This window comes from Musca domestica, unplaced genomic scaffold (assembly GCF_030504385.1).
Source record: "Musca domestica strain aabys unplaced genomic scaffold, Musca_domestica.polishedcontigs.V.1.1 4, whole genome shotgun sequence".
Taxonomy (NCBI): Eukaryota; Metazoa; Arthropoda; class Insecta; order Diptera; family Muscidae; genus Musca; species Musca domestica.
The window spans coordinates 17,270,586-17,287,855 of record NW_026712328.1 but is presented as its reverse complement, the minus strand read 5'-3'; the positions used below and the strand labels follow the sequence as shown (position 1 = coordinate 17,287,855).

General features: G+C 33.3%; 1 protein-coding gene across 1 annotated transcript; it reads left to right on the top strand.

Moving 5' to 3' along the window:
* The first annotated feature begins 1,452 nt into the window (after positions 1-1,452).
* LOC101900221 (methenyltetrahydrofolate synthase domain-containing protein) lies at positions 1,453-15,591 on the top strand. The gene is made up of 7 exons (XM_005188676.4): positions 1,453-1,599; positions 1,680-2,273; positions 9,777-9,947; positions 10,019-10,219; positions 10,286-10,881; positions 13,742-13,952; positions 14,029-15,591. The coding sequence occupies exons 2-7, from the start codon at positions 2,189-2,191 to the stop codon at positions 14,409-14,411; spliced, it is 1,647 nt and encodes a 548-aa protein (XP_005188733.1). The 5' UTR covers positions 1,453-1,599; positions 1,680-2,188; the 3' UTR covers positions 14,412-15,591.
* The last annotated feature ends 1,679 nt before the right edge of the window (positions 15,592-17,270 follow it).

Below are 17,270 nucleotides of genomic sequence, written 5' to 3'. Positions count from 1 at the left end.
TACATGACTTTACCTTGTTAGTTCTACCATGAGCTGATCTATCAACTACGGTTCTACCTTTTTATTTAAAAGTTTTCATTTCTTATTTTCATGCATTTATTTTTTAAAACTACAAAATGAATATTTAATAGTGTCACGTACCTATTTGTAGGCGCGAGGGATAAGGGGAAAGAAAATGGCAAAATTGCTCGTGCTGGCAATTCGGGTTTTTATTTTTACATGAAAATGACAGAAAGGCAATGATGAGAAACAAACTAGCTAAATTCAAAATACCTTGTAAAAGGCAAGTTCAAAGGAGAACGTTACAAATTGTTGCAAAAAAACCTGGATGAAATAATTGTGGAACCAATTTTAAAATTACTTGAAAATGGAAAATTGATAGATTAGTTCCAATATAAAACAGAAGTGGCACATTTCACATTTTGTTACATGGATATTTCGCAATTTTCGTAACGTTAAAAAGAAAAGAGAGTTCCAATAATGTAGAGCATTTTCCCAACTTTTTCGGTAGTTCTCCCAAACCTGTCATTAACCACATTATGCTATAGTTGACTGATCCCTTGGCAACTCTCCAAATATGACATATCAACCAGTGTTGCCACTAAGGAAACTGTATATTACACGCGGAGGTCGAAAATATTACACATTTGAAAAAGAATTACACATGTATCATTTTTTTAAAATAAAAATGTCAACATTTTAGTAAAAATCAGCATAAAGCTTAAACTAATTTAATTTTTTTTATTTAATTTAAAACTAAAAATATAATTCCAATAAATACACATAATATTTTTAAATAGCAACTAATACTTCTATGTTTTAGTTAACCTTTCTAGCGTCGGTCCAAAGTGTTGACCTCCATTCCTACGTATACTTTTTTTTTTTGCAAATCCAATTTTTTTGAAGACATTGGGTTTCTTAAATCTGTTTCGCAATTATTTAATGTGCTAAATATTCGTTTGCAAAAGTCTTGAGATTCCTCCATTGGCTTAACTTCATATTAATCTCTATTACAAAGAGCAACGTTTTTCAAAATGAAATTGACAGCATTGTAATATTTTCTGATCGTTTGCAATATCATGATTTTATCCCAGCAATGGGCTCGGCTTTTGAAATAACGACTTTGATGGAAAACAAGATTTTTAAATGTCGAGCATTATCAAGTAGTAGAGAATCACACTCACTTTTTGCCTTTCCCTAAAATCATCAGTTATACACCATTTTTGAAGAAATATTTGAGAAGGGAAGAATTAAATGAAACTGTTATAGATGGTTTAGCAGAAAATTACACATGAATTACATATGCCACTAACTGCACATGGAACGAAAAATTACACACGATATGTGTAAATACACATGACGTGGCAACACTGATATCAACCCACATCTGTGACGAAGTTGTTTTTCTGCACTATTCAATTGAATAGTTGAATGTCGATTTATGCATCCCTTACAGTACTTAGTTTTCCAACAGTGTTCGAAAGGCATCACAACAAGAGAATTTCTATTTCTGTGGCTGACGTAAATTTTCCTTACCCAAAAAACGCAAACAACTCCCTCTGTGAAAAAGGAATAGCAAGCACATAGCAGTCAATAAATGTAGGTTTAAATTGTCATATTGATTGTACAAAATTGTCAATTTGTTATTGAAAATCTTATTTCCTTTGGCTTCTTGCTAGAACTTGCATTCACATTTTTCGTAAAATTGGCGACAAGCTATCGTAGTGATTAGACAAGAACAACAAGGCACACTATAGTAGGTTGTGACTGTTCTACTTTCGTTGTAAGCCGTTTGTACGCCGTGTGCTAGAACAAGACAAACAGTATTTGTTGCGGAATTCAGCACAAAAGCCGGCTAGTGGCAGAAAAGAACAAACGCAATTAAATCATCGACGAACGATAGAGCAAAAGTAGTGCTTGTGCCGCCGATCAGAGGAGAGCTCCAGCGAACGGAAGAAAACGTGGTTTTGCCGCAAAAAGAAGAAAACACGAAACAGAAAAAACTGGAAACAGTGTGTAAAAAGAAAATAATAAGAAACTGAAAGAAAAGTAAAGAAGCGGGTTTTTTCTATTTGAAGTCGTATAAGGAATACAGAAATACCGTTAAGAGAAGAACAATTGCGTTTTAGTACGTGAAAAGTAATTAGCAAAGGAAAACAGAGTTACTAATTCTTGCAAACGGGAAAAGATGGAAACTCAAAACACTACTCCAACTCCTGCCGAGGCAGCCACTACCAATGGCGGCAACGCAACTCAAGAAGTCTCGTCCACAAGTAAGTCGCAAAAACCAAGATATCCAACGTAATTACTAATATGAAAATATGACTGGACGAACGAAGAACGGTGGAATACCAATACCAACTACCGGACAAATTGTGTGTGAGTGTCTCCCCGCCCATTTCTTTTGCTTCTAGAAGAAATGGCAAACAGCAGCACACAAACTTTTGATTTACAAAATTTCTATTCAATTTGAGAATTTCGTCTTGGGTGGAGTGTTTCTTTTTGATCTCTGTCTATTTTGCTTTTTTAATTCTTGGTGTGTACACATTTTGACAAGAATTTGCTGGTAATTTTGCTTCTATGGGTGAAACGAGCGACCAGCTAGCAAGCCAGTGCCAGACGGTGTGCAGTGGCAGTAGATTTTTTTCGGTAGTTTTGATGGAGGAGCTATTTGTATATACACCTCACAATAAATATACATACACAAATATTGTATGTATACGTGTGTGAGTTAGCAATGAATGACGCATATATTTCGCCTATACCAAATAAAAAAGAAAAGGAGGACAAATTTCGTGTTACTGATGATGATGTTTACCCCCATGGTGTACTTTTTGTTAGATATATATGGTCGTGCCTGTAAATTGGAGACATTAGACAAACTGTCTCGATTTGTTGTGTATTAAAATCAAATGTTTTTGCTACCTACCTATCTATACCATTCACACCAAATGACGTTTTATATGGTGAAATCCGCAAAAACTAAATTTTTTTCATGTCGATTGCAGAATTTTACTTTATTTTGAAACGTATTCTGGCCAAAAAATAGAGTGTTGAAAATCTTATTAGACTGAATATGTATTTCTTTATTTTTTATGCACACATTCCAATTGTCCAATTTCTTTCATTATGCATACCTGCAGTCTTCGTTATCATTCTTATTCGAATATCGGCGGTTTGTGGTTTTGTGTGTGTGTGCTTATGTATTTGTGGTTTTGAAATGGGGAACAAAATACCGGTTTAAAATTATCATTAGTTTTGTTGTTTACCGTGCGCTCACCAACAATTTGCAATTGTTTATGACACCACTTGTCAAACCTTACACAATTCCCTAATGTTATAATAAAAGTTACAACTCATGATTTCAAAATGTGCAGAATATTTCGTTTGAAATAGAATTATGGAATCATTCGATTATTATTGGATTAAAAGATATTAGTCTTGATTAATTGTATGTTGTGAGAATTGGATGGACATGATCAGCTGTTCGCACATCTACCATCATCATTTTGGCCTATATTTGCAAACAGGGACAATCAATGGAACATCTCTAATTAAGTAAAACTCTTCGATTTTTTTTTCGAAGCTATTTCCAGATGTGGTTATTTTTACCCTGATTCCAGGAAACTATTTTTTATGGGGGACGAACCCAGGACCCCAGATTTTTGACCCCAAAGTTTCAAAAATTCCGGGGTCAGGATAAAAATACCTACCACTGGAAAAGATTTGAAAAATTGAAGAGTTTTTACTAAATTAGAGTTAAGCCCAAACATTTGAACTTCGTTTACATTCGCCGTCTAAAATTTTTGAAATATTATAGTTTAAGTACCGATGCACCTACCTATATTCTTGTGCCACCTATCACCTATACATGCGTATCACCTACATACTATGTGTGCCACTTAAAGGTATAGGGACTTCAAAGTTTATTACATTAATACGGCAACAAAAAATCTAAAATTCCTGTTAAAATTTTTTTTACTAAACACCTCACATTGCCTTGAATTTTTAAAGTCTTTATACACAGTGAACAATGTCCTATCGTTATATTTTTGTTTTCCATTTGTATGCCTGAATGTTTTAAAATATTTTATAATGTTCTATTTTGTATTCTTATCTACTAATATATATGTTTATATTTATTACCTCATAGAGAATATCGGTCTCATTATCAACATGCACATTCAATTAACCATAACATATGTCACACAAAAACAAAATGCTCAAGACTGTTGTTATTTAATAAAACCAAAGATTAAGATTACTTGTATGTTTAAATTATCAAGTCATAATGATATCATTATTGTTTTTACAACATTTTATTCAAGTCAAATTAGTTCTAATTTATGTAGAAAAATTGTACCAATGTCTTAAAGAACGCATAATAGAATGATCGTTGTTAACTTTGGATGATGTGCATAAATTCAGCTTCTGTTTTGATTCGTGCATGTCTAACCAGGTGCAATTTTGCACAAGAAAGTCCCTGTCTCCATTAAGCTCTAAACCATATATTGCCATGTATAAAATTCCCCAAAAGGAATCTTCGAAAGGATTTCTTGAACAAGTCATATTTAATTTTGCCGAGTCCTACAACTGACACTTCATTGGTTCAGACTACAATAGCTCACAATTTCAGTAGCATACATCAAAAAGAAGCACATAGGCTAATCTTAAAAAATTGTTCCAAATTTAGGCAGATATACGGAACACATCATCATAATCATGCATTTGATTCAATGTTTATACCTAATTCAATTTGTAAAATCTTATATGTTTAAGACAATGACCTAACATAATACCCCAGCCCCTTTCCCACTTATTTCCTTCCTACCATATTTCATTATTTCTTTACTCAAGTCATTTAACATTATTTGATAGTCGAAAGGCTATAAACATTTTCGACAGCAATATTCTGCAAAAGTTTTCGCAAAAATAGGCCAATCCACATTTCTTCTTCATTCGTTGACTAAACAATAAAAAGCAAATCATTTTAAGAATATAAATAACGTAAATATACATACATACATATATTCTTTGTAAGAAAAAGAAAAGGTAAAAGCAATGCTAGCTATTTTCGTTTGCATTTGTCCGAGCGGCATATGGTTGTTGTTTGTTAAACATTACAATAACAAATATAGCTTTGGAATTTTAAAGATTTTTTCAGTGGCAAAATAATGGTCACAACTTGAGACACGCTACGAGAGGGCAGACAAACACATGTACATATTGAACATTGTATACCCCTTTCTCTTCGCCACTAAACGCTAAACAAATACAAAAAATATATGTGTGTATCCAAAAGCACGCGCCATACCGCTGCTACTGACCAATAAACCACACCAAACATTACAGCCGCCCGCCACTATATTTACCAATCTAACCACATTATCCACCATAGCACCACTTCCCTGCAAATTTGTCTTTTCACTTAGTAGTAGAGTGTAGAATAAAGAATGAAAACGTAACGAGTAAAAACACACACATATAGAAACAAAATGAATTCATCTGGTTGCGTTGAAGGTAATTCTAAATGTAATATTCAGGCTTGGAAGTGGCAAGATTTGAGGCTGAGGGTTTCTCTTTTCGAATTGTATTTGTGTGTTGTCATATATATTGGCGATGAGCACATCTAATATTAACATATATTTCCTGGCATTAGTCAGACTCGATCATCGTTCTCCATTTTATTTCAACTATCGACAATTGTTTTTGCATTTTCTTGTTATTGTTGTTCTATCCGAGACGCAGAACAACTGGAAGGTAATGATTATAAACAAAATTGAATTTTTGTATGTACAAGATGTATATATGCATGTGCATTCATATCGGTCAAATATTGTAGCTATATATTCTCTGGGTCTTGTTGATTAGAATGCAAACATATACGGACAAATATGTGTATATATAACCAACTAAAAATTAATCAAAACGGAAAGTGGATTATTAGTTTTATGTGTGGGTTTGAGTTCTTTAGTTTGATTTACTTTGGTGAGCTGGCCACGATGGCAAATCTGCTAAACAGGCCGCAAAAATGTGATATATCATGTGGCTTTTAAGTCCTTAGGTGATTCTTGCCTATCATGAATTGAGAATGTTTAACTTTATGAGTGGGATGCGACTGAGCAATCTGTTATTTTGATTCAACAGTAGTAGCACTGCCTTCATTCAGGAACGTACACAGAAATGCATATCGAAACCATTTTGGGTTATTAATTAACTTATCCATGTGAAGTATAATCGTCAAATGGTCGCCTCTGGTAACACCCAAGCAGGTACTGCAACGAAAATATATGATTATGCTGACGTAAGAGAAGGACTTTCGCCTCCTCGTGTAGATTGTCTACTGGTTTCATGAGGAGGCACCCTGTCGCAGATTTCAGAGCAGCATACTTTCAGGTCTGGATGTGCTTCCACTGTGTAGCACTAGTGTTCGAAAACCACATTGGAGCCGCATAGGTGACCACAAACCCACCCACCGCGTTATAAGAAGTCAACAAGGTTTCAAGTTGTATTTGTTGTTATTATTTGTGCCGTATAATTTTGTAGAAATTTTCACGTACTATTTTATAAATAATTGACGTAGTTGTCAGCGTCGATGAGACTTTCGATAAAAGGAATAAAAATGTGTTTATTCTATAAAAATCGTAGATGAAACAATAGTACAATGAAGAGAAGATAGGCCAACTTTGAAAAATTGCAAGTATAGAGGTCTACCTATTTGGCTTGTAAGGTCAGAATTAGTATCAAAACAATAAAAAAATAAAACAACTTGTTGCATTTATTTTGAATAAATAATAGAAAACAGCGATAACTGAATGAAAGGTCAACACTTCTCTTCAAAACCATGTTCTATATATCTCTAAAGGATTATTTCGCTACAAAAACTCTAGGTTTTTTCGATGCATACGATGAAATAAACATTTTGAAAACACCCGAATTCGAATATTTTCTAAACAATTTTGTTGTTGTTGAAAAGAAAACACATACATAAACAAATAAAGATGACATATTAAGCCAAGAAAATAAAAAAATTAAAATCATATGGTATCATAGCCCTACCTTGATATCATTGTATTATTAATGAAACTATGTAAAGCAGAGAATAAAGACATCAGGACAAGTTTATATTGAAAATCTTAAAATAAATCAACATACCTACAAACATATAATAAGAGTGAAGACATTTTAATTCCTTTTTATTGACTTATCAAGTTTTTAAGATTGTACATCAATATTAATTCTTCAAGATGATTATTTTAAAGGCGTAACACAAATAATATGTGACTGATAAAGCATTTATAACTGGAGTATAAAATTTCTGTTTTTTTATAGGCATAGCCTATTGAGTATTTTAATATTTTTAAAGGAATGCGTTCTATTTTTTATTTGATATTATCAATAGACACCAACCACTGTAGTAGACAACTACTGCAACTGAGTTTTTGTGTATATAGTAAAAATATATGTATGTAAGAAACATTTTAATTACAATATCAAAATTTCCTTATTTGTCGAAGAAGAAGTACGTCTTTCTTCTCAACGCAACCACAAGAATGTTTGAAAATGTATTGTTAGTACATCGTCCAGATGTTATAATCAATATGTAATATATTTTGACTACTCTTGTGTGTTTTCTTCTAAACTTATTCGAAAAAATATTAAACACAACATATAGTTGGTTTCATTAAATCTGTTTTTTTTTTAATAAATTTTCAAGAACATCTAACACCGATTTTCACATAGTATTTCAGTGTTGATAAATTCTATGTTGTTCCATATATAGATTTTTGCAAACCGGTTTAGCTTTCTGATTTGTTTTTGTTTGGAAAGTAAAGCCAAATACAAAGTTTGTTAACTCTCTCTCTATCCCATATTGAGGGTAGTTAAAACTCACATATTTTTTAAGAATGAATGTATGACTGTGGTGAGAATTCGCACATACACAATGTTAGACAAAAACTATACAAAATTTAAACCACATTTTCACATTTGCTATCAATGAATGTCTGGCCTCGTCCAACATAAATATTAGTAGTGAATCTTGTGTACAGGGTGAGATGAAAAAAACTGCAACCAACTTCAGACTGCTGTCATTTCTAAGCCACTCGTCCGACAGCTTTTAGAATTATTCCAGTTGACATTGTACAAAAGCATTTTAGTGAGATTTTCCGGAAAAAAAGTTATTCGTGATTCAAGCGTGATTTCTTTATATTTGGCTGGAAACCACAAGTGGCTATCGTTAGAGCACAACATTCGAGCAGCATGTGCCAAAGGTGACCGATTCGAACAAATCTAAACTTATTCTAAAATTTGATTCAATAAAATTGAAAAAAAAAAAAATTATGGCTTTTGACTTTGTTGCAGTTTTTTTTATCTCACCCTGTATATTGTGGTTCACACATTTTAAAGACGTAAAAGTGTTAATTAATGTATTTTGCTTTACATTGTAAGTTAATGTTGCATTTTAATGTTAACATTTCAGAGCATATAGCCGCCTAACATTGATAACATTTAGATTTGCTTTCCAATTTTTAACAAATAATAATTGTAATACTCTATTAACGTGTTCCCGCCTTTTCCACTCTTCTTTAAACATTGTCATTCTCCTCTTTCGGCATGCAGTTTATTCCATTTTAGTTGTAGTGAGTATTATTTGTGTCGTTGTGTTAACATTTATTTTTAGCTTTCAAAACAACGGCAGCGCAAGTTTGCATTAACACACACCACGTTGACTCATCAATCTATACCCCTTCGCCCGTCCATTGCATGTATCGTTCATGGAAGTAATCTTTAGATGATTGTTTCTTAGATTCTATGATCTCTTAAACACTATTGTGATCTTCAGTGTTGAGTTTAGCCGTCAGTTTGTCGTTCATTAACAATCGTTTTCCTATTCTGCCTTTTTCTATTTTGTTTTGCTCTGTCATTCGGCGTGGTGTTGTACAAATAGAAAAATTAAATTTTTGCCATGTTGTTTTTACTTTTGTAGAAGCATTTCGAATGATATCATAGCATTTATGCATATGATTTATAAGTGGAATAACAATTTTGAATACATATAAAAGTGAAAATGAATTATAATCTTAAACATGGCACACATATATACATATATACCGATATTTATTAGGAATGACTGAAAAGAAAAGAAACTACGCTACGCTAAGTAGCTGCCGAAAGTGAGGCATTTCTAGATGGTGAATGTTTTTCTGACACACAGGCTCTTGAAACTTGCTGCAAAATCTTAATAAAATTAGGCCAGTTAATTTTAATTAAAATTTAAATATGAGTAATTGGAGAAAATATTAATTGAAGATAATTTAATGGCGGAATATTTTTGTATTCGATGGGTAAGTGGAGAATGTATTGATCAATTTTAAACGAAAATGAAATTCCATTTTCTGGCGGTATACGTCAGAGGAGTTTTATTTTCGTAGGCCTAAAACAAGGACGTTCAAATGGCTAGAGAATCAACAAAGATCATTCCTGACCGTTTTTAAGATGCGTAATATAAAAGACTGAATAGACCACAACCTTGTATAAATGTTATACTCTTTAATGCAAAAGTAAAAAGATAGAATTCGGTTTATGTGTAGATATAATTAAGCCGTATTAAGATTTAGGCTTATCGATCTTCTTTGGATTGATATTTCATATAATAAGGAAGTTTCATTAAGTAGTTCGACACTCTTATCGTTTTTAGGCAACACAGGACGGACCATACATTAATATTTTATTGTAATTATTGATTTTGATTTTACTATCATCTTCCGTTTTAGCTCAATCTGTGGAGCCTACCAAACGCTCGCTTCGCCTACAAGCATGGAAGAAATTCAGAGAAGCAAATCAAGGTTTGGTTAGAGGTGGTGTCTTCAATCGTATGCCCAGTTTTGTGGACAACGATAAGGCCATCACTTTGTTGACCGAAACCGAGGAATTTAAAAAAGCCAGTAAGTAACTTGTCACTTCAAGTGATCCTATTTTACATACATTTCAAAACCTTATTATTATTTTTTTACAGAGGAAGTCAAAACACAAATGGATCGTGCTTTGATTGGCGTCAAATTGCAAACATTGCTGGCCGGCAAGAATTTGTATTTGACTAGCACTCGTAAATCGAAAGCGCTGTTTTTGAAGGTCGACGTGCCCGCCGATGCTGACGATGAGACAAGGAACAAAGTATTGAATGTCCGAAATGTTGAGGAATATCGTACCGAAATCGGCAAGTTCGATCCGTTGGAGTTTATAACTCTTTTAGAATCTAATATATATATTTTTTTATAAACAGGTCTTGACAACAAAGTTGTTTTGGACTTGGTCATCATTGGTTCGGTAGTTGTATCTCGCGATGGTTATCGCATTGGCCGTGGCAATGGTTTTATTGACTTGGAAATTGGACTTCTCATTGAGGCTGGTGCAATTACAGAAAAGACTCTCATTGCCACCTTGGTCCATGACAGCCAGGTTGTTGATAGTTTGCCAACAAATCTCTTCCAAAAACACGATGTACCTGTTGATCTAATTGTGACACCAACTGAGGTAATTCGTGTTGCCAAACGTCTACCACGTCCCACCGGTTTGTACTGGGAATTAATTTCTGAACGCCGCCTCAAAATCGTAGCAGGACTTGAATTGCTAAAAGAAGCTCAGGAAAAAGAAGGTAAAATTATAACGCTCAAGGAAGAAGACACAGATATTGAGCAGGGTCACAATCGCCGCCGTTTCCCACAACGTCGTCGTTTTGGTGGTCGTGGACGTTATCCCCGTCGCACAGTATCGCAAAATAATGCATCAGATCAACAACAAGGTGACAATGCTCAGCAGCAAAAACGTAATCCATCTCGTAGAAGACGTTTTGTTAACCGTCGCAGACGCCCAACAAAGGTAAGAGACGTTGTCGTGATTTTTTACATTATCAGAATTCATCCACGGATATACTTTGGAGTGAGTCCTTAATATCACTCTGATTTGCCCCTCTGTTGGAATATTAATGCTGTGATTATTGAAGAATGATGAGGACCAATGTTCTCATTTATTTTTAACCGTAATCATACAAATTTATCTCAGTCGCAAATGAAAATCTTCCTAGTTTATATTGTATGGATCAGCAATTTTTCTGTAGGATTATTTACCTTCAGTGTAATCTAGAGAATCCACAGATATACTTTGGAGTGAGTGCTTAATAACACTCTGATTTGCCCCTCTGTTGGAATATAAATACGTGATTTTGAAGAATGATTGGGGCGATATTCTCCAATTTATTTTTAACCATAGTCATACAAACGATTCTTCCTCTCTAAATTCGTCTAACATGATATTGTATTTATTTAAATAGTTAAACAAAGGATTGTTGTCTTCAGAGAAGTATTCAGTATCCAGAGATATACTTTGGAGTGAGTGCTTAATATCACTCTGATTCTGATTTGCCCCTCTGTTGGAATGTAACTACAAGATTATTGAAGAATGTTTGGGACAATTTTTTCCATTTATATTTAATCATAATTATGTAAAGTTATATTCAGTACCCACAGATATACTTTGGAGTGAGTGCTTAATATCACTCTAATTTGCCCCTCTGTTGGAATATTAATGCTGTGATTATTGAAGAATGATGAGGACCAATGTTCTCATTTATTTTTAACCGTAATCATACAAATTTATCTCAGTCGCAAATGAAAATCTTCCTAGTTTATATTGTATGGATCAGATTTTTTTCTGTAGGATTATTTACCTTCAGTGTAATCTAAAGAATCCACAGATATACTTTGGAGTGAGTGCTTAATATCACTCTGATTTGCCCCTCTGTTGGAATATTAATGCTGTGATTATTGAAGAATGATGAGGACCAATGTTCTCATTTATTTTTAACCGTAATCATACAAATTTATGTCGGTCGCAAATGAAAATCTTGTATGGATCAACATTTTTTCTGTAGGATTATTTACCTTCAGTGTAATCTAAAGAATCCAGATATACTTTGGAGTGAGTGCTTAATATCACTCTGATTTGCCCCTCTGTTGGAATATAAATACGTGATTTTGAAGAATGATTGGGGCGATATTCTCCAATTTATTTTTAACCATAGTCATACAAACGATTCTTCCTCTCTAAATTCGTCTTACATGATATTGTATTTATTTAAATAGTTAAACAAAGGATTGTTGTCTTCAGAAAAGTACTCAGTATCCAGAGATATACTTTGGAGTGAGTGCTTAATATCACTCTGATTTGCCCCTCTGTTGGAATGTAACTACAAGATTATTGAAGAATGTTTGGGACAATTTTTTCCATTTATATTTAATCATAATTATGTAAATATATCTTAATCTGGAATGAAAGTCATTTTAGGTTGTATTGAATAGGTCAGACATGTATATACATATATACTTTTCCCAGTGATATTTCAAACCATAGCCATACATATTTATTTTGATATTGTATGTGATAGAATTATATTTGCCTTTTGAGTTATATTCAGTACCCACGGATATACTTTGGAGTGAGTGCTTAATATCACTCTGATTTGCCCCTCTGTTGGAATATTAATGCTGTGATTATAGAGGAATGATGAGGACCAATGTTCCCATTTATTTTTAACCGTAATCATACAAATTTATCTCGAACGCAAATCTAAATCTTCCTAGTTTATATTGTATGGATCAGAATTTTTTTCTGTAGGATTATTTACCTTTAGTGTAATCTAAAGAATTCACAGATATACTTTGGAGTGAGTGCTTAATATCACTCTGATTGCCCCTCTGTTGGAATGTAACTACAAGATTATTGAAGAATGTTTGGGACAATTTTTTCCATTTATATTTAATCATAATTATGTAAATATATCTTGGTCTGGAATGAAAGTCATTTTAGGTTGTATTGAATAGGTCAGACATGTATATACATACTTTTCCCAGTGATATTTCAAACCATCGCCATACATATTTATTTTGAAATGGTATGTGAATGTATGAATTATATTTTCCTTTTGAGTTATATTCAGTACCCACAGATATACAGGGTGAGATAAAACAAACAAAACTGCAACAAAGTCAAACGCCAAAATTTATTTTAAATGTTCTTTAATAAAAGCAAAAAATGTCGGAAATTGCATCAAATTTTAGAATAAGTTTAGATTTGTTCGAATTGGCCACCTTTGGCACGAATAATGGCCTTCAAACGGCCAATGAAACCGTCACACGCTGCCCGAATGTTGCTCTGCGGTATTTTGGCCCATTCCCGGCGAATCGCTTGCATGAGGTGATCGACACTTTGGTATTTTTTATTCAAATTTAAATGCTACCACGCTTGAATTCCATCACGAATAACTTTTTTTCTGGAAAATTCTCACCAGAATGCTTTTGTACCCTTGTAAGCAATATAATGAGCTGTCACTGACAATGACAGCCGTCTGAAGTTGGTTGCAGTTATTTCATCTTACCCTGTACTTTGATTTCTGATTTGCCGCTCTGTTGGAAAATAAAAACATGACTATTGAAGAATAATTGGGACAATTTTCTCCCATTCATTTTTAATTTAATTAATTTGTTTTTAATCATTGTCTTAAGAGTTTTAATAGTCAATATTGAATTACTTTTAATATACCACATATATGTCTATCCACTACTGATTGGTCACTAAATGTTACTCTGATTTTTGTCCCTCTGTTGTTTTGAATTATTACAATAAAAACCACATTTGTCTTTTGCTGTATCCTAACTTGAATGTTTTTTGTGTTTTTTTTCAGTCCGAAGGTGACCAATCTGGCGTTGAATCCAAGAGCCAAGAACGTAAATCAGGCGGTGAAGGTGGCAACAGAAGACTGAGACAACGCAAAAACCGTCCACAACGTGATTTCTCAGTTAAACTCACTAATATCTCACGTGATGTGCGCGTCAAGGATTTGAAGTCGGAATTGCGCAATCGTGAATGCCATCCAATGGCCATTACATGGAAGGGTAAGATTATTAAATCACATTAGTATTGCTCTAGTTTATTGTCATATCGATGTATGTTATAATCTCGCCTTTACAGGTAGCTATGGTCGTTGCTATTTGCACTTTGGTAATCGCAGTGGCCAACCCAGCACTGAAGAGGATATGAACAAAGTGTTGGAAGCCTTGAACAATCTCTCCCTGACCATCACGCCACCCGAAAAGAGTGCTACTGAAGGTGGTGCAACAAATGGCGGCGAAGAAGGTGCTACTGATGCCAACAACAAGCCAGCACCCAAAGTTGTTAATCTCAATGTTCAGCTGATCAAGTACAGCGATAAGGCGGCAAAGAAAACCGGCGATTCCGCCAATGCTGCTGCTCCTGGAGCCGGTGCCGCTGCCACTGTTAATGGCGGTGAGGCAGCCGCTGGCGGTGATGCCAGTTCCGCACGCATTGAGTCTGTCGATACCACAACGGTATAGTGTGAGATGCGAGCTGTTTTAAAACGGCTATATTTTTGGTTTGGATATTTGGAAGCGTGTATTTTAGCATCAAATGGAGAAATATATTTTTAGCATTCATGACGCCTTATCATCAGCGTCTAATTAACTTTAATATGAACGACGAACAAATGCCTATAATGACCTCAATTGCTATTAACATTTATTACTCTTCACATTATTGATAACATTTTCAAATATAAATAATTTTTTTTTCAAATTATACATAAATATTGTTATAATATGATGTCTAATTTGCTTTAAAAATACTTATTTTCAATTGCTACAACTGATTATCGTCCTGTTCATTGCATTTTTGTTATAAAATTTATCAATACTCCTTTTTTTTTAAACTTAGCTGCGGAACTTGTCTCCATGGTTCCTATTGTTAGATAGTTTATAATGTTGCTGGAATCAATTATTATTTTGTTTTTTGTTTAAGCTTTTTAACAATGATTATTGTTTTATTTTTGAAATGCTAAAATACACGTTGTCCAAATGCCCACTACCGCGCAACAACAACAAACAACTATTCTTGAAATGAAATTGCTGCGTCTCATGCAGATGCAATACGCTTTTTCCGACAGCTGAGCTGTCGGCTTAGGTTGCGTATATGTGTCTGTTAAGCGCACTTTTTCAAATAACATTGTAACAACATCAAAAGAAAATCAAGAACATCAATTGATACTTATTTTATATTGAAGAAAGAGAAGAAAACAAAACTTCAAAAAAAGAACAAAACTACATGAAAAAAAAAAAATTAAAAACTCAATTATTTAAAAAAAAAAATATATGCAAAAAAAGAATACTTGAACTAACTAACAACAACAAAACTGTTCATACAGAAACAAAAAGAAAACATGTCGAATGTCATCATCGAGTATGTTACTTTTTTTAACATTACCGTATTTTTTTTATTTTTTTTTAATTTGTTTAAAAAAAGAAATTCTCTACGACATTATTAAATTTTTAGTTTATTTTCTCTCCCCTGTAACTTTCACTTTAGTACACATTTTTTGTTTTAACATAAACAATATACATTTACACAACTCATAAAATAAAAATTACTTTCCTTTTTTATACAAACAAAATTTAAACAAACAAAACTTGTGAAACTTGAATTAAAACATGAAATATATATAGAAACTTTTTTGAACAATTATTGCCATGTGTGTGTTTTTTGTTATGCTTATATATAAATATATATAAATACATATATATACACATATATGTGGTCGGATCCGATTTCCGTCTTGTATCTAAGGAATATAAACTAAAATTAATAAGAAAATAAAAATCTCATATTGAATACTACATGATCGATCTTTACCCACCAACGTTGTTTTATAACGTTGGCCTCCTTGAATTGAATTACTTTTACCGAATATCATAAGAGTAATTCATCCGCAAATGTGCTATAGCATATTGATTCTATACTAAGGTAAATTATTGAATTTAGTTATAATAAATTAAAAGTAAATAAACATGCTATAAAACGTAACACAATTCCTTTTTGTTATTATTCTTTTTATTTTTTACTCTGCGATTGTACAGGTTATTATTTGCATTATTTATGTTCATGCCAAGGGAGATAATAGGGAGACACACTTTTCCCTACCATATACAAATATCCACAATGGTAATAGATCGTTTTGGTTAGCATCAGAGTATGAGTATCCACGAACCTGAAGTAATGTCCACAATAAAGCATCGGCTTGTAAACCAATGTACATTTCGCTTGTATACATTTTGTATAACATTTGATGTACAATGTTTCGTGCGTATAGAAACAAATGACAATTTGAAAAAGAACTATTGGTTATGGTCAGAATATAAGCCTTTTGGAGATGATAGCATAATATTTAGGCTTGAAATGTACCAAAAACTGAAAAATTCACTGATTTTGCAGTTGCTCTATAGGACCAATCGACGCGGAAGTTAGCATGGGACTAGAGCTTACGGCTGGGCAGAAGCCTTCCAATGTGGATGATCATCGGATAATATTGAGTGGGTGAAATAGACCATAACATTTGTGTTAAATAAAAGTAAAATTGTTAATCCGGGCGAAATCACAAATAGACGAATAGGTCAATTCTGTACGTTACGTAGATGACAATAGTAAATATATCGGAAATATATACAAAGGAAAGGGATGTTGGCTAGAATGCTTATATCTCAAGAATGGCTTTACCGATTTTGGCATAAAAGAATAAAATCCAAAAAAAAAAAAAACCATATAAAGATGCCAATAATGATGTTTTAATTTTTTTTCATATATTTTATCGCGTGCGATTTTTTTAATTTGACTTATAATATTAAAGTGTATGTTTTGTAATATTTTTTCACTTTACAGCACAGGTTGGGATTATTATATACAGATTACAATTATCGTCCGATCCTCAAGAAAATTTTCAAGAGTAGGGTTAGGCTCAGAAGGGCTAGGCCTATTGTTTTCAAAGATGACCGCAATATATTTAGGGGTTGAAATTGACCAAGAACAAAGAATGTTCCTGACTTTTGCAACTGTTATAAAGGTCACAAATAGAAACCAAAAGACACGAAATCTCGCATGAAGTTAGAGTTAGGACAGCGGGTAGAATGGGTCACTACTTTTGTGTGAAAAAATGCCAACAGTCTAGCATTGTGGATGGTCATTGGATTATATTTAACTGTAACTAAATGCGCGACGGGGTGCGCAAATATTGGGCAAATGTCCTGGTCAAAAAACTAAGGGTAATATCTGGGTAGTGTTCCGTGACATAATTTCAAAAGCGAAACCTTTCAAAATGGACTTGTGCATAAGGGGACTTTTACCATATTGTAGTGTTGTAGGGTATCTCA